Source organism: Salmo salar, chromosome ssa05 (assembly GCF_905237065.1).
Source record: "Salmo salar chromosome ssa05, Ssal_v3.1, whole genome shotgun sequence".
Lineage (NCBI taxonomy): Eukaryota > Metazoa > Chordata > Actinopteri > Salmoniformes > Salmonidae > Salmo > Salmo salar.
In genome coordinates, this window is record NC_059446.1 from 35,188,815 (window position 1) to 35,212,280 (window position 23,466).

Below are 23,466 nucleotides of genomic sequence, written 5' to 3' on the forward strand. Positions count from 1 at the left end.
GTAGTCGCACAATACCACAGATGCCTCAAGTTATCAGGGAGCATGCAATTAGCATGCTGACTGCAGGAATATCCACCAGAGCTGTTTTTATTTTAACTAGGCCAGTGTTATTTAAATTGACGGCCTACCCCGGCCAAACCCTAACGACGTTGGGCCAATTGTGCAATTGTGCTTAGACCGCTGCGCCATTCGGAAGCCACAAGAGAATTTAATGTTGCCAGAGAATTTAATGTTGTCGTCTAGAGAATTTTGCAGTACATCCAATCGGCCTTACAACCATGTGTAACCACACCAGCCTGGGACCTCCACATCCAGCTTCTTCACCTATGGGATCGTCTGAGACCAGCAACCCGAACAGCTGATGAAACTGTTGGTTTGCACAACCAAAGAATTTCTGCACAAACTGTCAGAAACCGTCTCACGGAAGGTCCTCTGCATGCTCGTCGTCCTCACCAGAGTCTTGATCTGACTGCATTTTGGCATCATAACTGGCTTCAGTGGGAAAATGCTCCCCTTCAATGGCCACTGGCACCCTGGAGAAGTTTGCTCTTCATGAATTAATTCCGGTTTCAACTTTACCGGGCAGATAGAGTACATGGCGTTGTGTGAGGGAGCAGTTTTTTATGTCAATGTGGTGAACAGAGTGCCCCATGGTGACGGTGGGGTTATGGTATGGGCAAACAAAAGCTACAGACAACGAACACAATTGCATTTTATCTATGCCAATTTTAATGCAGAGATAACGTGACGAGATCCTAAGGCCCATTGTTGTGCCATTCATCTGCCGCCATCACCTCATATTTCAGCATAATAATGCACAGCCCCATGTCGCAAGGATCTGTACACAATTCCTGGAAGCTGAAAATGTCCCAGTTCTTCCATGGCCTGCATACTCAGACATGTCATCCATTGAGCACGTTTGGGATGCTCTGGATCGATGTGTATGACAGCGTGTTCCAGTTCCCACCAATATACAGCAACTTCGCAGTCATTGAAGAGGAGTGAGACAACATTCCACAGGTCACAAACAACTCTATGCAAAGGAGATGTGTCGTGCTGCATGAGGCAAATAAATGGTGGTCACACTAGATATTGACTGGTTTCTGATCCATGCCCCTACCTTTTTTTTTTTTTTAAAGGTGTCTGTGCATATTTGTATTCCCAGTCATGTGAAATCCATAGATTAGTGGCCCAATTTATTTATTTAATTTGATTGATTTCCTTATATGAACTGTAACTCAGTAAAATCTTTGAAATTGTTGCATGCTGCGTTTATATATTTTTGTTCAGTATAATTTGGGGACAGGTCAAAACCAATGATTCGTATCAACCGTGGATGACTGACAGGGGGCGCTGTATTGAAGCCACCGCGCAGCCATCTTTGAACCCCTACTCAATTGTAAAAAGTTATTTTGGGAAGCTATAGAAATGCATTTATTAAAGTGTACATCTGTTTTTCATACATTTATTCCATTAGACATCTTAATGCATATATTTAAACTATATTATGGAAACAAAAAAAAAAAAACTATTTATACTAATGTTACAGTCCCCACAACAAAAATAAATACATGTCATTTTGTCATTGAAACATTTAATTACTGTAAAAATAGTGCCAATATGGCCGACTGGTGGCTTCAAAGCCTCTCAATGGCTAATTCATAGCATTATCAATCCAGGGTTTATATAACTCATCATCAGAACACAAATAAAAAAATGTATGGACATTTAGCTAGCATGCTATTGCTTGCTAATTTGTCCTAGGACAGAGGTGCACAATTGGTGGACCTCGGTCTGCGTCCGGACCGAGTGAAGGTTCTATCTGGACCTCGACTCATTACTCATAAATAAATGTTCAATTAAATACCGATGAAGCAACCCTTTTTTTCCCCCAATGTCACATACTGCACTGGCTCAGCGCAGCTGGGAAGGTCCCAGACAACGCTCCATACTACTGTGTGTTGTCCAATCACGTGCCTTATTTAAATCACTTCCCGAAACACAGCCAATCAAAGCTTTTACAATGCATGTTAGGAGAGTGATGTTGTCAGAGAGCGACACAGCGAGAGAAGCAAAATCGGAATCGAGAGGAGAAATTATAGAATGGCTTGCGCAAAAGTCAGAAAAGTCAAGCTTTCAGAGTGGACAGACAAATATGTCGTTATCATTCCCGCAGCGAGTGTGAAACCACTCTGCCTGATATGTTCAGAGGCCGTGGCTGTAATAAAAAGTGCCAACGTGAAGCGTCACTATGAGACAAAGCACGGATCTTTTGAGCAAACATATCCACAGCAGTCTGAGGTGAGGGCATACAAAATAAACCAACTCAAAGCCCAGTATGATCGACCCACCAGAGTCCTCTCTCCCATGCATTCACTGCCCAACAACATGCAAACGAATGTTCACTAAAAATAGCTTCGATTTTGGGTCAACACCAAAAACCATTTAATGATGGGGGAGCGGTGATGAAGTGCATGAATGCTGTTGCTGAAACTTTACTTGACGGTAAACCAAAAGACGAGCAGTGTGAAAAGATCAAGCAAATCCCAATGTCACGTACAAGAGCAGCAACAAAGAGTGAAATACTAACAGAGGACGTATTAACACAGCTTGATGAAGCTATTCGGAGTGCACCATGCATAGCATTAGCTGTTGATGAATCTACTGATGTGAGTAATAATGCCCAGCTTCTGGTGTTAGATCTTACCACACAGAGAAGAAGGAATTCTGTGAAGACCTGTTAGGTGTAACACCACTCGAGACACATACAAGAGGAAAGGACATATACATGGCCATAAAGGAGATGCTGAGAAAGAGGATAGATCTAAAACAAGTGATCTCTAGCACCTCAGACGGGGCCCCTGCCATGACAGGAAGAGAGAGATGAGCTGTGGCACGGCTGAATGAGGACAACCCTGATCTCACAGCTTACCACTGCATCAGTCACCAGGCTGTCCTGTTCGCCAATCTGTCAGAGTATGCTGAAGTGATGAATACGATGATGAGACTCATCCACTTCCTCAGGGCATCCTCATCTCATCAACATCGCCTGCTGAGAGAATTCCTGAAAGAAGTTGAGGCAAATGAAGTACTGCTGCACAACAATGTAAGATGGCTCAGTAAAGGCTGGGTGTTGGTGTTGGTCCATTCGAAAGGAAATAACAGCTTTCCTAGTACAGCTCAAGAGTCAGAAGACAACACCGTTTTCACTTTTTTTTGCAAGACGAGAGCAAAATTGATATGGTTGCTTTTTTGGTAGACATCACACCTTAATGAGCTCAACATGAAACTACAGGGCAAGAACAATTCAGTTTGTGATCTGATGACATCTGTCCGCTCCTTCCAGAGAAAACAAGGAGACTGTGCACACTTCCCAAAAGTGCAGGAACAGATTCAGGGTGAGAGAGACGTTTCTCCTCGTGTTGACTTCATAGATAAGCTGACTGGAAACTTCAGAAATCGCTTTGACAACTTCAGCCTTGGACAACAGCTCCTCCTTCTACTTGAGAATCCATTCCTCATCACAGATGTCAGGGGATTTTCAAAAGGAGGTGACACAGACCTTCAAGTGGGCACATGCTGGATCTCTACAGATGGAACTGATTGATCTGCAAGCAAATGTTGCACAGAGAGGACTTTCAACTAACTGATCATGACACTTTCTGGCTGCAGGCTGTGTCTGAGACTGGTTAGACCAGTGAAAACAAAGCAGCACTACACACCGTGACCATGTTTGGCTCCACATACAGTTGTGAGTCTTCTCTCTCCACTATGAACATCATTAACAATAAGTACCGTTCTAGACTCACTAATGAGCACCTACAGTTGAAAGGCACTTAGGTTGGAGTCATTAAAACTCGTTTTTCAACCACTCCACAAATTTCTTGTTAACAAACTGTAGTTTTTGCAAGTTGGTTAGGACATCTACTGTGTTCATGACAGAAGTAATTTTTCCAACAATTGTTTACAGACAGATTATTTCGGTGTATCACAATTCCAGTGGGTCAGAAGTTTACATACATTAAGTTGACTGTGCCTTCATTAGCATACTGGTTTTTGTCTGGAATTTCAGATGACTGACGTGCCCAAAGTAAACTGCCTGTTACTCAGGCCCAGAAGCTAGGATATGCATATACTTGGTAGCATGGATTTTGCCTTTGAGTTGTCTCGCTGAAATGTTTTTACTCTTTCAAATGACTTCTCGATCTACACAGCAGACATTGTGGGCTAAGTTAGGAATAATGTGTTGCACGTGTAGTGCAAAATGTTACGTGGCATTATTACGTCATGTACATACATTATATAGGTATGCACGTCAGCTTTAACATCCGTTTTGCACATCGGCTTTAAACTAGACATCGGCCGATACCGATGTTAGCATTTTTAGCTAATATCACCCGATTTCGATATGTTCACTGATATATCGTGCATCCCTAATATTTTTCTAATAACCCATCAGGTACCTCTATTCTGGGTTGCTTACAAAATGACAGGATTTGGCAGACCCCCTTCACCGGTGGGCTAGGCCTCACTCCAACGACAACAGAACCAGAAATAAAATCAGACTTCAACATTATACAAAGGAACTTCCATGCAACCCATCTCCTCCACGCCTTGTACTTACAAACTGTAACCAGTTGCTGCAGTGTCAGACTAAGGCAAAACACCCTCCAAAATGAAGGACTGGGCTGCCCTAGTGTCTCTCAGTATCTTCACTGGCTGCTTAACAGCATCGCCACTCTACAAACACACAAAACCATCTGAAACAAAGGGTTCATACACATCTTTATTTAACCAGGCAAATCAGTTAAGAACAAATTCTTAATTACAATGACGGCATACAAAAAGGCCTCCTGCGGAGACGGGGGCCTGGTATTAAAATAAAAAAATACAATATAAATATAGGACAAAACACACATCACAACAAGAGAGACAACACAACACTAAATAACATTGATCCAAAATCTTGCTTAGGAGATAACCCAACCAGAGACTTAATGGGCTGGAGTGCTCCCACAAAAATAAACCGCTTTTTCGCCCTTCTAATTTTTGTGTTTCAACTTAGGACACAGAGACAGTGTGCCCGTTCTCACGGCAGTAATGACAAACCAGTTTTCTGCCGATCTTTATCTTTGGGCACTGTAGAGATGGACTGAATCTCTGGATTGCTTTTTGTGCAGGGATAACTACTGGGTGCTATGTTTGTGAAGGTAGTTTTATGTGTCAACACAAACTCATCTGCAAGAAATGCAGCTTTCTCAAGAGAAATCCTTGTGCTCAAAAATGTAGGTCGCAACCCTTTAATGAAGGCAATTCTTGAACTGCTTGAGAAGTACGGGTGCCTTTACATCCTCATGGTCCTTGATCTCTTGAGAACCACATTACTGATCAAAAGCACATTTCTTGTTCCCTTGCGAACTCAACATGGCATTGTGATTCTGTCTTTCGTCATTTACGGAACTGTTTTCTGTATGCCTCTGGGACCAACTCGTCCCAGAGGGACAGCAGCTTTAACAGTGTCATACTCTGGTCAAGCGATAAAGCGGCATACACTGAGCTTTTCCCACAAGAACACTGGAGGAGCAGTGACCAAATATCTTGTGGCCATTTTAGGGATGTGGCAATCTGCTCAAACAGAGTATTTATATATATATATATATATACCTTCTTTTTGTTGAAAGGCGGTACAATCCAGCTGTTCCAACTAAGATCAAACTCTATTGAGGGTGCAAGATGGCCTAACTGGATTCGGAGCGCTTCCAGATCCATCCCTCTTATTCGAATGGCATGCACACGTTCTTCTTGTTCTAGTCTGGCTGCACGCTCATCTTGTCCTTCCCTGTAATCCAAATCTAATCCAAATCTAATTTCTGTTCCTCCAATCTCTCCTCACGTTCTCTTTCCTTTTGCTCAAGCTCTAATTCCAGTTCTTCCCATCTTGCCTTTTAGTTCTACCTCTCGCAGTTGCATGTCTACGAGGTGTACTCTACCACCTGTAGGACCCTTTTCATCATCCTCCTCTCTGGAAGGATTTCTTCCTCCATCAAAGCAGTACCGATCAACTCGGACTACTGCTTTTAGATCGCCAGATGCCACCTTAATGTCATAATGCTTTGAAATGATGAGCAGACTCACCTTTGTACATTTCTAGCATCTCCCATGTTGGGTTTTCCACAAATGCTTCCAAATTATTTTAGAAGCCTGTGTGTTTATGCAACTTTCAAAATTATTCCACCAATCTTATAAACCCTCAAGTTGGATGTCAGTGACAGGAATTCTAACACAATACCATACTCATAGGAAACAAGATCCCAGACGAGCACCCATTCTGTTACGTTCCACAGCAAGAAAACAGACGTCGCTCAAATAGAAGGGGGAACTCACAAAGTCACTGACAACCACCAAAACGAAACAGGTGGTGTTTTAGGAGTGATTCTGAAAGACACTCATGGGGGTGTCCACTGAAAGTTGACTAGCAACAACAACACCGAGGTAAAGACAGTTTCAAGTTGGATATTCGACGGATATTCGCGCTTTCAAACCTCAATAGCTTTCAAACCACTTGAGCCACAGACTCCAAATAAGTGTCATTATTTTTGAAAATTGCGCACAACATTGCACAGGTATTATTTTCACGATTTGGACATGAATTCGCTTTCCAAAGCTAATAAACATGTGGAAATGTGAGCAGCATTTTGTATTCCTAGTTGAATTAATTAGGGAGCGTAAACAAAGTACACATTTTTTTTACATTCGAATTTCAATAGCTCATTGGTCATGTGACCTACTTGACTCAACAAGGTCCAGAATGTCCACTGACTACCCTTCTATATTGCACACCCTTTAGTTTGTCCATTTTCATCTCACAAGATTTTACATGAATTTTTCCAAATTTTAAATTTCAATAGCTCCTTGGTCATGTGACCTACTGACCTCAAACAAGGTTCAGAATGTCCACTGACTATACCTTCATATCGCTCACTCTGATGTTTGTCTACTTTCATATCATGCTATTAGACTTAAATCTGTAAGCTTTTGCAGGCCTTCATTTCACATGGGTGTTCAATATTTTTTTTTTTAAGTTAACAAAATGTTCCAGCCTCGCAATAACTATCTTTTACATTGACACTGAGAAGATCCGCAAATGGCTGTATCTGGTATGGATCAAGGACAGGAGGTGTTTGAACAGAGGCGCACAGGTATGTCTCATGAAAAACAATGTTTCATATGCTCTTTTTAATCACAGTAATAGGCAGTGATTTGTCAGTCACAGTGAGCTTGATAAGGTGAAAGAATCCTTTTCATAGCATCACTTTCATATACTGTACATTAAGACAAATCCTTCTACGTTGAGTATTAACACGCAGTTTACATAACCTGATAATGACTTGATATTTGAGTGCATTCACAACAAGCCACCTGCAGACAACTTACAAAATGCAATAGTGCATTTGAGGGTTGGTTTTTCTGATGAAAATAATTATTTGATGCATGGCCTACTATTTCTAACTGGAAAAATAAATCCCTACGTCTTTTGTGAGTAAAATCATTTTTCCAAAATTGATTTAGGTACATTTTTGTGAAGAGGAATAAGGGTTGTGACATGGGTCATTTAATAGTAAAATCATTTAAGGGATCAATACATTGCTATATTGCTTCCCCAGTATCTGCATGAACCATCAGGCCAAGTGTTTTTGGTTGACCCAGCTGGACAGAAAGAGGAGGAATCATTACAAGCTGCATTCAAATTCAGGTCTTAGTTATTCCATTGTACTGGATCTAATACATATTAGCATTTTACATACATTCATAATTGTAATCATTTTTTATGACATTCTGTGAAAAACTCTTGGCTGCTGGCTCTGTCACTTTCAGACATGCGCAGAGCAGACTGAAAGGTAGCTCTTGACTTGAACCACAGGGGTTCTCTGTAAAGAGAGAGTAATCCAAAAGGCACAGACACTCCCCTTGACCTTCAATTGGCACCGTTGACCTGTATGTATTCTCTCCTGATTGGCTCTGTGGTGCACAGTCTGGCAGTCTGACTAAAGTGCCAGAGGTATGAGGAGAGACATCCTCCTTTGTATTTATGGGAACAAATATTTCCTAACACTTTGGATCCTATTCTTGGACAGTTAGAAGACACAATGCATCAATGCAAAAAAATACATAAATTAAAAAAAAAAATACTGTCCATGAGTAACCTCAACCTTGTGGGTCTTTTGGCCAAGACAGAACTGCCAAGGGGGTGGAGTTGTAATCTACTGCAGAGACAGCCTGCAGAGTTCTGTCATGCTATCCAGGTCTGAGCCCAAACAGTTCGAGCTTCTACTTTTAAAAATCCACCTTTCCAGAAATAAGTCTCTCACTGTTGCCGCTTATTACAGACCCCCCTCAGCACCCAGCTGCGCCCTGGACACCATATGTGAATTCATTGCCCCCCCATTTATCTTCAGAGTTCGTACTGTTAGGTGACCTAAACTGGGATATGCTTAACACCCCGGCCGTCCTACAATCTAAGCTAGATGCCCTCAATCTCACCCAAATTATCATGGAACCTACCAGGTACAACCCCAAATCCGTAAACTCGGGCACCCTCATAGATATCATCCTGACCCACCTGTCCTCTAAATACACCTCCGCTGTCTTCAACCAGGATCTCAGCGATCACTGCCTGCGTCCGTAATGGGTCCGAGGTCAAACGACCACCCCTCATCATAGTCAAACGCTCCCTAAAACACTTCAGCGAGCAGGCCTTTCTAATTGACCTGGCCCGGGTATCCTGGAAGGATATTGACCTCATTCCGTCAGTAGAGGATGCCTGGTTATTCTCTAAAAGTGCTTTCCTCACCATCTTAAATAAGCATGCCACGTTCAACATTTTTGGAACCTGGAACATATAAGCCCTTGGTTCACTCCAGACCTGACTGCCCTTGACCAGCACAAAAACATCCTGTGGCGTACTGCATTAGCATCGAATAGCCCCCCGTGATATGCAACTTTTCAGGGAAGTTAGGAACTTATCGGCAGACTCAACAGCCTTGGTTTCTCAAATGACTGCATCGCCTAGTTCACCAATTACTTCTCAGATAGAGTTCAGTGTGTCAAATCGGAGGGCCTGTTGTCTGGACCTCTGGCAGTCTCTATGGGGGTGCCACAGAGTTCAATTCTCGGGTTGACTCTTTTCTCCGTATACATTAATGATGTCGCTCTTGCGGCTAGTGATTCTCTGATCCACTTCTATGCAGACGACACCATTCTGTATACTTCTGTCCCTTCTTTGGACACTGTTAACTAACCATACAACTCTCCTTCCGTGGCCTCCAACTGCTCTTAAATGCAAGTAAAACTAAATGCATGCTCTTCAACCGATCGTTGCATGCACCTGGCCACCCGCATAGCATCACTACTCTGGACGGTTCTGACTTAGAATATGTGAACAACTACAAATACCTAGGTGTCTGGCTAGACTGTAAACTCTCCTTCCAGACTCATATTAAGCATCTCCAATCCAAAATTAAATATAGAATTGGCTTCCTATTTCGCAACAAAGCATCCTTCACTCATGTTGCCAAACATACCCTCATAAAACTGACTATCCTATCGATCCTTGACTTCGGCGATGCCATTTACAAAATAGCCTCCAACACTCTACTCAGCAAATTGGATGCAGTCTATCACAGTGCCATTCCTTTCGTCAACAAAGCCCCATATACTACCCACCACTGCGACCTGTATGCTCTCGTTGGCTTCATATTCGTCGCCAAACCCACTGGCTCCAGGTCATCTATAAGTCCTTGCTAGGTAAAGCCCCGCCTTATCTCAGCTCACTGGTCACCATAGCAGCACCCACCCGTAGCACGCGCTCCAGCAGGTATATTTCACTGGTCACCCCCAAAGCCAATTCCTCCTTTGGCAGCCTTTCCTTCCAGTTCTCTGCTGCCAATGACTGGAACGAACTGCAAAAAAAAAAAATCACTGAAGCTGGAGACTCATATCTCCCTCACTATCTTTAAGCATTAGCTATCAGAGCAGCTTACAGATCATTGCACCTGTACATAGCCCATCTGTAAATAGCCCGTCCAACTACCTCATCCCCATATTGTTATTTATTTATATATTTTTTTGCTCCTTTGCACCCCAGTATCTCTACTTGCACATTCATCTTCTGCACATCTATCACTCCAGTGTTTATTTGCGAAATTGTAATTATTTCGCCACTACGGCCTAATTTTTGCCTTACCTCCCTAATCTTACTTCATTTGCACACACTGTATATCGACTTTTCTATTGTGTTATTGACTGTACTACGTTTGTTTATTCCATGTGTAACTCTGTGTTGTTGTTTGTGTCACACTGCTTTGCTTTATCTTGGCCAGGTCGCAGTTCAAATGAGAACTTGTTCTCAACTGGCCTACCTGGTTAAATAAAGGTTAAATAAAAAATACTGTATGTGGGAATGTCTTATGTCCGTCCTACATTTAGTGTTGGTACACGGAATATTCCTCAACTGCATATGTCATAAATTGCTATTGTAAAAAGAAGTATTATGTTCAACAACTGACATTTTGAGATATTTTACAATTCATTCTCTATAGTCATAGATTTGGTGGACACTGTCATCTGTGATCTTTGTGATATAACTTTCTTTAAGCACGTACTGATGAAACTATCACTTAATATTTTTTCTTAAAGTCTACAAACGCTCTACATTTATTCACTCTGTGATAGGGTTGCATCCTATATGCTACTTTTATTATTGTCCTGTAAATGGTTCAGTGCCTATAATTTGGCTGTGTGTGTGTGTGTGTGTGTGTAGAATGGGGCATAAAGGAAATGACCTCTACTACTAAATTACAGTGATAAGGAAAACAGCATACACATTTGGCTTGTGTATTCATTTGCCTATAACTAATCATAATTCCATTATGTTTACATAAAAAAAGAGAACACTTCAAAATGAGAAGATCCTGCCATGGAAAAGACGACTGGGTATATATAAAGTGGAAAGGAGGGGAAATAACTCACACCATGCAGCAGGACACCTTCAGCTGCGGGGTCTTTGTAATGCAGGTTTGATAGTTATATTTTCAGTAATGAATGGTTAGCTGTTATGTGACAATTAGGTCAAAAACTATTTTATTTTTTGGTGTAGATGGCCAAGGAAGTTGCACAGAACTTCCCCAACATCCCTTCCCAAATTGATATGGAACCTTCAAAAACACATGGAGCAACTGCGAAAAGAAATGGCTGAGGATATACTAAAAATGTCTGGTATGTAATGACATTTAATTCAAAGTAAATGTAAATTCTTTATTTTTATGTAGTTGTGTCAGACAGCCATATGTTCAGTTCATGCCTATGATTTCAGAGTTCAACAAAGCCAACAACTGCTTCATGTGTGCCACTGATAAAGAACCTGGATGTGGCCCAAAGACTGACTGGGTTTTAGTAACTTTATTTAACATGTTTAGAATCTTTTGACAACAGTGATGGCATGTAAGACAATTTATGATATAACACAATGGATGGCTAATTCGTCATTCTACATTGATATTATTTATAACGTGTTAAGCTTTGTTTTGTTTTAGATTGAATGTTTTGCATGCCAACAGTGGTTCCATGTGCTGTAACTAGGAATGAAGATAAAATAGTTCAACAGAGTAAAGAACACAAACTGGAAGTGCAGTCTGTTGTTGAAAATGTCTGCTATACCCCATCCACACTGAAGAGGCTCTGACATGTACATCAACCAGGGATAAAGAGAAAGTTAACACTGTGAAATGCTTCATACTTATTTGAAGTTAAGTGTCTGTTGACATGTTGGAAAAGATTAAAGGTTTACAATTTCTGTTTAATTTGTCAATATTCCATTTATATTCATTGATTTACTGGCCACCATTACTGTGGTTACATGTTCAGTATATGTATTGACCAGCAAACCCACTGCAGGCTACCTCACTCTCCATCCCTGCTTTGGACAATTAATAGCATGACACTCGTACTTTGCCCTTTATGGTTGATATTAATGACAAAAGGAGATTATCTGTCTCTCTCCTATTGTGTACCGCTGTTATATACTGTGGAAAAATAAAAAACAGGGAAAATAAGTACTTAGAACTACCAATTATTATAGATAAACATTAAAGAAAAGGGTAAACACAACACTGGACTGAACCCCCTAATTGTCAAACTAATATTAATGTACAACAATATAGAAGAGACATAACTAGAGGTTATGCAATATGGGTGTATATCCACTGAACGCATCTTAGGTGTGTAATTGTCTTGATCAAGGAGCTATTGAAATGTAAAACTATGAAAAATGTACGTTAAACCGCGTGATTTTACAGTACACAAAAAAAGAGTGTGCAATATAGAAGGGTACATTCTGCACCATGTTTGAAGTCAGTAGGTCACATGACCAAGGAGCTATTGAAATTTTACATTTAGAAACATTTATGTAAAATCTTGTGAGATGAAAATGGACAAACTAAAGGTTGTGCAATATAGAAGGGTAGTCAGTGGGCATTCTGAACCTTGTTTGAGTCCAGTAGGTCATATGACCAATGAGCTATTGAAATTTAAAAATGTAAATAAATAATTTAAAATAGTGCGAGATGCAAATCAACAAAAAATAAATGCGTGCAATGTGTGTCTATACCATCGGGTTAGCTAGAACCAGCTTTGAAAGTTTTAGGAGTATTGGTTAATAAATAACTATTGAAATTTGAAAAATGTGATTTGTCACTATGTTGACGGTCCCTAACTGCTGTTGGTGGACGTAAGGAAAACTACAGGCGAATATCCAACCAGAAACTGTTTTTACCTCGGTAACAACAACTGGAACCTAATAAGACATCCGCCATGAGCGCCCACTAAATGTGCCCACTAACAGACTAACAAAATTAAAGTCCACACCAAACTTAAAGACAGGATGCAAACCAAAAGTGGAGCAAAACGAAAAACAGGGAAGACAAATAAATGTTTTTCTAGAAATCAAATATGGAGAGAAAGACCTTCCCACTAACGAGATGACACAGATCAGTGGGCCCTATGTGCTAAAGTCCAACCTTAAAACATAAATGGAAAAACCAAAGCCTGCAACAATAGGAAGATGGATAACGTGGAAAATACTGATTTGAGCATTATTGCAAAGACACTCATACAACATTTAGTTAATAACTTTACACTTCGCAAGTTAGTGTCAGCTCGTGCTAGCTACTTTGCAGAATAGGAAATAACGTTAGCTAGCAATCGCACGATTGAAACAAGCTAGCTAAATAAATCTACACATTAGAGATGACGAAATAGGAAAAACGTAGCTTGCAAACACTTCAATGTAAGTAAGAAATTGTAATTTGTACCATACCTATCCGTTATTCAATGTCCAAAGCAGAAGCACCTTCACGTTGTAACTAATTCTCAGGGCGCAGCCATCTTGGATTAACCAGACACGCTGGTGAGGACGCCACCTACTGTGTTGGAGGGAAACAGGAATCGCGTTCATCTTCTTCTTCGATGATGTTTAACGGCGGTTGGCATCCAATAATTATTGCATTACCACCACCTACTAGACTGAAGTACAAGCCCCTTATACTTTGCTTGAAAATAAATTAATAAACAAATACCCTACCATATAACACTACACTCACAAAAATTAAATAAAAATCACACCACCCTACTCCACTATTTCAATCTATTTAGACCTACCTCAGGCCAACAACCTGAAGGGATGGAACACCACCACTTAACACACCCTGTAACTCTTCTGATGTCAAGTCTCACACACCCAAATAGCTCTCTGCAGCTGCCACCACAACCTAAAATTTCTGAGACTTACGTTCCATCCCTGCAGTACAGTTGATAACCATTGCAATTAATGCTAAAAATCCAATCTTACTGAAACATATATCACTTATTGGCCTATCCCTCTGTACTGATACAGATCTACTACTCACACCACTCCTCTCAGGATCCCTTCCCTTTACCCATCTTCCTCTACTTTCTTAACTGCCTCAGCATATGAAAACGGATGCACTACTCTAACCCTGGAAACCTCAACCTGCCTCTATCACACTTCACATTTCTGATCCCCAGCCCCATGGGCACCCCTACAATTAACACATACCACTACTCTCCCTAATGTTACAGATTCCTTTGTCTCATGCCCTTCTGCAGATTCATCAGAGTAAAGGAGCACTAAACACAACGATACTCTAAGGCCTAGAGTACATGCTTTCAAATAAAGAAGCTGTTTAAGACAGAAGTATTTTTACTATTTTCAGATACTTTCTTCTCATTCAAAAAAAGATATTGAAAACAACACTGACTGGCTTGAATAGAGTAGCTAGATCAATATTACTGTTTTGATGATACCCAAATATTAATTGGGTATCATCATTAGGCTAATCATTAAAGGTGCAGTGCAGTTAACAATGTGATTTCCCATTTTTTAAAATTATTATAACATTTCCACACTATGAGGTCGAAATAACAGTCTGGAATTTGTAACATTTTGATAATGCTCTTTTAGTGTAAGAGCTTTTTGAGCAAAATATTTATAATTCAGCCGGTTCAGGTGGGATTGAATTTTTGGTCCACAGCATGACATCACAATATGATCTGATTATTCAGACCAATGACCAGTCATCTTTTATTTGCATATGTATCCTCCTTCTTTGATGGGGTAAGCAGGGTAGGTTTTATAGCAGTGGTTCCCAACCTGGGATACTTGTGCTATCCACAGGAAGTACTTGGGAAAACTCATGAGTGACCATAGGCCTACTGGTAACATGCACATGAGGGGGTACTTTGTGGGTTCTCCAGACAGAGCAAATGTAACGTCAATTGGGGTACAGTGACCAAAAAAGGTTGGGAATCACTTCTCTAGAGCAGGGTTTCCCATACTTGGTCCTGTGGCCCCTCCTGGGTGCACATTTTGGTTTTTGCCCTAGCACTACACAGCTGATTCAAATAATTAAAGCTTTATGAGTTGGTTATTTGAATCAGCTGTGTAGTGCTAGGGCAAAAACCAAAACTTGCACCCAGGTGGGGGCCCAGAACAGAGTTTGGGAAACACTGGTCTAGACAATTATATCAGCCAATCAGGGCTGTGTATGTAAATATATTTAAAGTTAATAAGATAAAGTTATTTTCATGGACATAGTGATTTAAAAATACTTTAAAGCCCACATGCAGTCTTTTTTAAAAGAAACTGTCCAGTGAAATCTGACTTTTATAAATGTATATTCTGTTAACTCATACCCAAATAAAGTTGTTGACTCATCCTATACTCATGTGGCCAAAGCACTTCGAACCCACATCTCAGACAGTTAAAAAAATGCTTGCCATTTACTTAGAGGATGATGTCATCCTCAACTGGCCAATCAGCCGTCTACATGGGTTAATATTTCTATCTACCGGTATACACCCACACCATTCTGTTGTTGGGGTACGCACACAGTATTCCAACAAAGAAAAGCTGCCTTTTAATATACTTACAACATTTTGGGGAAGGAAAACAATTTCAATCACATTCTAAGGTTCTATTTCATAGACATCTGGAAACGCTAAATAGTTACTTTAATTATTTAAAAAATTGTGAACATAAAAAATGCTCAACATAGAGAAAGTCGTTAAAGCTCATTAATCCCATATGGCAGGACTGGAAGAAGCCACAGTCAGAAGACAGAATATACCTACTGCACAATCTAAAGCATACATATGTCTGAGGCTGTGCTAACACAGGCAGCCCAATTCTGATTTTTCCCCCCCATGATTTGGTCTTACGACCAATAATATCACATCAGCTCTTTTTCAGATTCTGATCTGATTGGTCAAAAGGCCAATTGGTAAAAAAAAAACATCAGAATTGGGCTGCCTGTGTAAAACGCAGCCAAAGAAGCAAGGAAAATCTAATATATATATATAAAATAGCTTTATTAAAAAGGCACATAATTTCACATTCAGTGTCTTTGCAAAATTTCTTTTATGTGCAATTACTGGAAATTCTCAAAACCGAATGACAAAATATGAACAACATTCTTCAAATGCTTCTTATTTAACACATCTCCCCGTCAACTATGAAAGTGCTCAAAGTGCTCAAAAACCTTTAGGTCAAAACTTCAACATTTTATTCAAAGTGCTCTGTGTGTACCTACCAGTGAAATCAAAGTACATTTATGCCCCCTCTGAGATTGACAATAGAGTACATTGTTACCATCTTGATAGCAAATGTTTCTATTTTCTACACTGGTAGAGGATATTTTAACTTGAATAACCTCACATTAGTGTGCTGATATTGCCAAATACATAACACGTCAACTTATTTCATAATCAACATATGATCCATTTAAAATAATAGGCATGATTCACAGCATGTTTAATGCATGAGGTAAAATATACTTTTCTGGAAATGTATCATAAGATTTCTTTATTATAATACTCCAACCAAGTGTAGACGTAAATGGGACTGTTAAGGCATGACAACCAATCAAATAAATGGTTTAATTTTCTAAAACATCAGAACTACAGTTCACTTAAAAGCATGACCTGTGAACATCTTAAAATGAATTAGTTGGCGTTCACTTTCTGCAGGGTTACGGCACTCACATTAAGGGCATCCTCACCCGGCAGAAGCTCTCTCAAAAGGAATGAAAGCAGCATCTATTGAAAATAAAGAGAAGCAAAAGTTGAGCCAATGTTTCTACCAAACTGTACAAGAAAGTCTAGACACATTTTTATGGCATTTGACAAACATCAGAGAGCGAGCGCTGCAACACTGATGAGAGGACATTGACATCTCTTCCAGTGCTCGCCACAGAAAGTCAAGAGGCTAAACACTCACATAGACCAGCTTCTTGTTTTCTTCACAGTCCTGGAAGAGCTTAAACACCGTCTCCATATCGGTCTTCTTCAAGATTAAATAGTTTGAATCTATAATGGATAACACGATGTTAGTAAACTGGGCCAATTCCCACATCTCCGTCTTAGAATGAAAAGCATAGAATGAAAAACTCTAGAAGCTGTGTTGATCAGAGTGAAAAACAGTGTGTATATCCTGTACATCTGGCATTGATGAGGTGCTGAGCTCGGTCTTTGGTCTCGTTCTTCTCCTCACTGCTGCGATGGGGTTTAGGGCTGGTCACCTCTGGCGAGCCCTCGGGCCACTGTTTCTCACATAGGTTGTCGATATAGGAGGCCATCTGGGCATCCGTTGGGTTCATCTTATTCAAGAAGCTGTTCACTTTCCTAGAGGAGATTATAAAAAGTCATGCTGGGATTCTCAAAAGGCCAAATGTAGATCATCTTATTACTCTGTCACTATGACGAACCAGGACTGCAATGGAAAACGGGAGAATATTTCACCTCTTACTTTTTCAATATCGGCATGACGGGTTTCAGAATCGCATCAAATATGTTCAGGAGGATGGAATTACCTGGAGGGAAAAGTAGGGCGCTGATTATTACACACTACTACAGGTGACTGATTCAAATATAAAACATCAAAAATTACAATTTCGAACAAATTAGGAAGTGAAAACTAACCAGATATTGCTTTCAACAAATCAAAAATGGCTTTGGTTGCTTCCATTTGTTCCCAGCTGGATTGGTTCTTTTTCAAGCACTGCGAGTCTTCTAATTTTGACTGACTCTCCATGTCCTTTCCTTTACTCCTGTGGATCCCTCCTGACATTTTGAAAGTGAGTTTCTCCTTTTTATTTGACTTTCCAACTAAATAACACCACGACGGACTGTCAGTGAGGTCATATTGCGAAACTCCATTTTGACTGAAATGTCGCGGCCTACAGACAGAGTCGGTCTGGTCTTCAGGGTTGTCTGATTTTGTTTGGGTCAGACACTCCTCTGATCTGGATAGCTCTTTGTTGAGCATCTGTAGGTGATAAGTTACAGGGTTCTCCGATTCCTCTATTTTGTCCTCTGTTTTGCCTGCATTAACCAAACAGTCTGATTTCTCTACTGGTACCGTCGCTTTACCTCTGCAGCGCTCAATGGAACTTGGTTCTGAAGGAGAACCATCCCTTGTATCGTCAATGTTTTCATCCAGCTTCTCAGTTGCAGATGGGTCTGCATTCTCAGTTGTGTTGGAATCATCTGATTTGGTCCCTCTTTGAAGAGTGTTGTGCTTGTCCTAAAAAATGCAAAGTGCATTGCAATACCTTTACAAATACGGACTGACTGCTTAAGATTCACAGCTGCTGTGATTTCTTAATGCACCAGCAGAGGGCATTATTTGCCATCTGTGGTGACCCATTATGATGGATGATCTTGAATGCCTTGCTCAACATGTAATTAAAATGCCTACCTCATCTTCCTCTTGCCCTGGAGTCAGGAAGTAGGCCAGGCCACTGAGGAGACCCCACACTCCCCCCACATGCTCCTCTTCACTCAGCAGCTTGTCCAGAGGACACAGAAACTGAAACACTGGCTGAGTGTGGCCCATCAGAGCATCAGAGACCAGCTCCTGGAGAGGGCATGGAGATTAAGACATGCATTTTTTATTATAGCATGTGCATTTCTGCTCGTGTCTGAAGTGTGCAAGTGTACCTGTAAGAAGAGCTTGAGGGACGTTCTGGCTTCTCTAAAATCCTCACTGTTACCCTCAGTGCTTGCCTCTAACACAGACAGGGAGGGTAAATTAGCAGAGTCCTACAAAACAAAAAACACAAACCATGAAAGATATTTAAGAATGATGATGTGTGACATAATTATATGATATGATATAGAGGATGCAAAAGAGACTACTGTCAAAAGAGGGTGCACTCAGACTATTAGAACCTGCAATGTTTTTATCTAATTGTACAACATTCATAAGATGTCAGAGATGAAATTAAACAGTGCAGTATCTGATGCATTCCAAACTCCTACAGCAGTCTGTTCTGACAACAGCAGTGTTACACTTCTATAAATATGTAACTGGATGCATTGGTCCCATTTCTCAAAAACTTTTACACTGATTCAATACCGAACCGCATAGTGGATTTACCTCATTTCAATGGCCATGAGGTTACATAGGAAAACGGTACCTTGTGGAACACAATTGCAACAATAAAATCTCCCTCTTCGTCCATCTCTAACCTGCCATAGGTTGCGGAAATGGATGATGTCCGTCTGGGTCTTCCTTACGTCCCAGTGAAGGTTCTCAGGGTTGTCCCTCTCCTCTAGGTGAACTGTAAAACACAGCTCCTCGTTTTCCCTCTCCATCTGCAGACAGTAACATCTTACTTTACACACCATTCTGGCGCAAACATTAATAGATAACAGAACGACCAAGGACATGTCTTCACAAAACTCACTTTCATACTGAGCAGTAGTTGCATTCCACAGTGACTTGTGTGTGATTTGTGACTCACATGAGGGACGCTGACAGCCCAGTGGCCAACCCGCCACATCTCATATGACAGCTTGAATTCCATCATTTCTTCTTGTACGCTGGTCAAGTAGCTCTCCAGATCACCATCCTCCTGGTGAACCAAACCAATTACAAAACCTAACGTCAGCCGTGTTATGTTTCAAACTCAGAGGGCATCCTGAAATAAGGCTTTCAGGTTTATCTTCTATTGGATAGATGGCAAAACATGTACTGTCTGTAAGATATCAAATAAAATTGATAAAAATCTATTACATTTCCTATGAAAAGGATTAGAGCAGAGTGAATAGTGCAGTGCTGAGTGCAGACCTGCTCTATCTGGTGCAGTGTTCTTACGCAGTCGGGGTCCTGCTGGCTCTGGATGGAGCACTCCCGGCTACTACCTTCACTTTCCTTTGATGGACGATCCTGGATAGACTTGGCTCTGACCACCAGCACCTGCTCCTTTTTCTTCATCTTCTTCCTTTTATCTTTCTTTGATTTCATCTTGTCAAGGATTTTAGACCAGCCTTCCTTCAATTTGTTGGCTGGAAAAACAACACATATCCAATTAGCTAAGTTTCCACATTTCCGTGGCCTTTACTGTGTCACAAGTTGACTGCAAACGGCAATAATCTTAAGGCACAGGGGAAACAAAACTAACATAAAAAAAAAAAAATGTAAACATGACGGCACAAACAGAAACAACTGGACACAAAATAAATTAACTTTATTTTGGTCCATGGAATGTTGTTTGTGCCAAACAAGTGTTTCAATTTAGCCTAGTTATTGTTCCAAATAAACACACCCACACCTTTCTTTTTGGACTTGCCGTCACCGGTTTGAGCATTCTCGGTTTCTTCCAGTGTTCTAGAATGGCCACCAAACAAAATCAAAGCACAATTTATTTATTGGTGTTCTCGGCACATCACCCTAACAGCACTGAAGCGTGTCTACCAAAGAAAAAAAGAGAAGCAGCCTGGTAAGAAAAGGGTCACTCACGCTTCACTGGCCTGGCTCTCCAGGGCGGCTGGAGAGGCCCTGTCAGAGTTAGACTCACACAGCTCTTCCACAGAGCTCTTGGGGGTCCCTCCATCCAGCTGACTCACCACCAGCTGGTTGAGGTTGTCAGGGTCTGATAGCCACCGCACCAGCAGGTCCAGCACTGAGGGCATGGATGACAAAGTCAATGTGAAGGGCTATACAGAGTAAAGTCTTATGGTAGGACAAAGCCATGTTCAATATACATAGGAAAAACAAACACACCTAGTCTCAGAATTACTGTGACACTTTCCACTGGTTTCACTTTTATACTAACGGACATATCCAGTATCCACCATTGTCCATGTCTCCCAGGCAAAAAAAAGAATTGTGATACATTTCAAGAGTTACAGATGCAGAATATAGAAGTTAATATTTTATCAACAACAGTAAAATCCCTTACCATTACTAAGCCATATATGTAATTGTTCAACTCATTTCACTGACTCCTGTGATCAGAGCCACTGAAGGCCACTAACCATTATCAGTAGGTTTCGATGATAACACACTGTTTTAGCTGTCCTCTAAGGACAGCCCTTATTTTAGTTGTAGCACAGTATGTACAGTATCGCTATCCATGATGTTTGATGCTAATTTATTCTCGTTTTCAAAAGTTGAGCAGTGAGAGCAAAGTGAGGCACTGATAGGCTTATGTTGTGGGGTTTACCTTTTAAGGCAACAATCTCATTTAAGGCACAGTGGCTGATTGCCAGTCCCCATAGAGACTGAGGGAAAAGATTTCGCACCAGTGCTTCAGAGAACACTCTTAGAACTTCAACCTCCTCTCCTCTAGAGCTGAACAATGGTTCTCTGAGACAGACAGAGCCAAACAGAGAGACAAAGTCAATAAAAATTGCCTTTTTGGACTAATGACAAACAGAGTATTACTATGAAGATAAATGACATTAGGACAGAGCATTACAAATGTATTAGCGATAAATTCTATCACCTCAATACAGGTCATTGTTCCAACATGTGAAAACATACATAGTTCCCTAGCTAGGTCACATGAAATCTGTCAAAAACATGCATTACACCCAATAAAAGTTTGAATTTCAGAACTTCGATTGATAATGATTTATCCTAAACATTAAAATATACAGAAACCAATTCAACAGTATAGGCAAGCGATATAGCTGGAGAACGGCAACTTAATACGTATTCTACAAGTGACTTCAGGAGAGCCTCATTACCCATCAGACTGTTTGGCACTATGGAGGTGCTGGGTCAAGATGCGAATGCAGCCCACACTTGCTGCGCAGACATCAAAGTCTTTGCCTCTGCTGATGACTTGATCAATGACTTGGTCAAACTCCCTCCACAGCACCTCGTGCAGGAGCTGACTGTCACAGGGCTCAGGGACGCAGTACCAGGGGAGGACTAGCTGGGCGTAGGCACACTCAAACACTGAGAACACACATTCAAAATCAACCCAAAAGCAAAACAGCTGCCATGGACAAAAATAACTTACATTTAAAAGAGCCCGGACTATTGTAAACAATAAGCTAGGCTACATATTGTACTTACATATTGTGCAGTTTGAAGTGAGCTGTGTCCATTTTAGCAGGATTGTCAAAACAACTTCCTAACAGAAAACAGCCCAAACCTCTCTGAGTATGCCTTATACAAAATATGCAAACAAAGTTGTTCCATTTCCTCTTTCATGCACAACTTGGTAAAACCTCCACTTTCCATATTCCAAAGCAAAGCACATTGAAAGGGTGTGGAATGTCTATTCCCCCAACATCTTTGATACCCAAGCCCCTCCCAGATCATGTACCATGAGATATGTCTGCAGCCGCATTTGCTGTCCTATTCAACTGTCGCAGAATACAGACCTACATTTGGCTGACCATATATCACTAAAACAAATGGCAGAATCTCGGCACAAAATGTTTCCGTTATTCGTCCTTGTCTTGTTACTAACCGATCTTAGGAACAGACACTTCTTTACAAATCTCTCAACCTGGAAAAAAGCCTGACAGGATGATTTACAAAAATGTTCTACGTTATAATGGCAAATTCTGTAAGGCCCTCAGCTCATGCGGAGCACAACTACACACCTTGCTGGAGAGACCTCTTCACATGGGGAAACTGTATCTCCTGTGATGTTTTAGCTTTAGTGCTTGTTGTATCAGTCACACCACAACCTAAATGTTCATCCTTTAGTGTTGCCTGTAAAACAATTCAGAAAGGATTATAGTGTTTTGACATCATTCATTCCTTACCATGTAGATTAAACCTAGTAGAAAGATGGCACAAGTCCAGTCCCTATAGCATGTGTACACAGCAAGAAACCAGCTAAACTACAAAGAGTAATGTGCATGGAAGATAGCTTCACCTTTGTGTATGGCTACACCATGAGGGACACCATTATTTCTCAGCTGTTGTCATAGCACTGCTTTCATTGCCAATGTGTATATTCAACTCTCACCTTATTTTCCATCCACTTGCAAAAATATGGGCAATTTTCCACCAGCTTTATAGGGCACGAGGAGGTCCATGTCAAGAACATGTCATTAAAATGATATGTCATAAGTTTAGTGTCATTTGATACCACAACTAAGTTACTAGACAACAGTAATCGTTCATGGTCTAACGATTTGTAATAGATCACAGACTGACAATCCGTTGAAATATTAAAATGTTTGGTGGTATTAACGACATGATCCATAAGCTTAGTTTCATTGTGTCATTTTATAAACAGAAGTAACGTGCATGGCTCACGCCATGTTACATTGAATCTCGTGACCAGCGTTACATTGTTGCGATGATGATCTCTAGGACAGACGAAAAAATAACTGCAATTGAATAGTGAATCGTATGAAATGTATATGACGATTTAAATTACCTGAAATGAGTTGTCTTCAGCCACATCGTATGTTTGAGTGCCGCTTTCCCGTCCGGTCTTTATGAAAAAATTAGGGGTTGATGGCCAAAACAGTAAACACAAAACTATTTGAGCCACAACCTGTCCGCAGTCCGAGAAATACCAAACAAGCCCAAGAATCATGGCGATAGAGAAGCGCCAAAGGTACATTTTCTATCTTTGC

At 40.7% G+C, this 23,466-nt stretch overlaps 2 protein-coding genes across 3 annotated transcripts in view; both read right to left on the reverse strand.

Annotated features, from left to right (window-relative positions):
- Positions 1-13,498, reverse strand: part of mrpl11 (mitochondrial ribosomal protein L11) — a 59,536-nt gene extending 46,038 nt beyond the window's left edge. The window contains exon 1 of one of the 2 annotated variants that reach the window (XM_014199662.2): positions 13,373-13,498. The gene's annotated coding sequence lies outside the window, so the exon portion shown is untranslated. Of the gene's footprint in view, positions 1-4,624; positions 4,756-13,372 lie in introns of those variants that run through there. The other variant, XM_045718116.1, reaches the window with a different exon arrangement.
- A 2,425-nt stretch (positions 13,499-15,923) lies between these two features.
- On the reverse strand, positions 15,924-22,596 carry LOC106604720 (uncharacterized). The gene is made up of 15 exons (XM_014199664.2): positions 22,477-22,596; positions 21,607-21,820; positions 21,081-21,223; positions 20,375-20,537; positions 20,187-20,242; positions 19,703-19,920; positions 19,377-19,487; positions 19,102-19,227; positions 18,571-18,672; positions 18,329-18,487; positions 17,551-18,154; positions 17,378-17,441; positions 17,069-17,253; positions 16,850-16,938; positions 15,924-16,668 (listed from the first exon to the last, which is right to left on the reverse strand). The coding sequence occupies exons 6-15, from the start codon at positions 19,877-19,879 to the stop codon at positions 16,576-16,578; spliced, it is 1,710 nt and encodes a 569-aa protein (XP_014055139.1). The 5' UTR covers positions 19,880-19,920; positions 20,187-20,242; positions 20,375-20,537; positions 21,081-21,223; positions 21,607-21,820; positions 22,477-22,596; the 3' UTR covers positions 15,924-16,575.
- Positions 22,597-23,466: the final 870 nt, after the last annotated feature.

Excerpts from the sequence above, each read along its gene's own strand:
- LOC106604720 (XM_014199664.2), bottom strand. The coding sequence starts at position 19,879 with ATGAAATCAAAGAAAGATAAAAGGAAGAAGATGAAGAAAAAGGAGCAG. Across the intron at positions 17,442-17,550 it reads TTTGTTGAAAGCAATATCTG|GTAATTCCATCCTCCTGAAC; the intron begins GTTAGTTTTCAC and ends TTTTCCCTCCAG. Across the intron at positions 17,254-17,377 it reads GTCATGCCGATATTGAAAAA|GAAAGTGAACAGCTTCTTGA; the intron begins GTAAGAGGTGAA and ends AATCTCCTCTAG.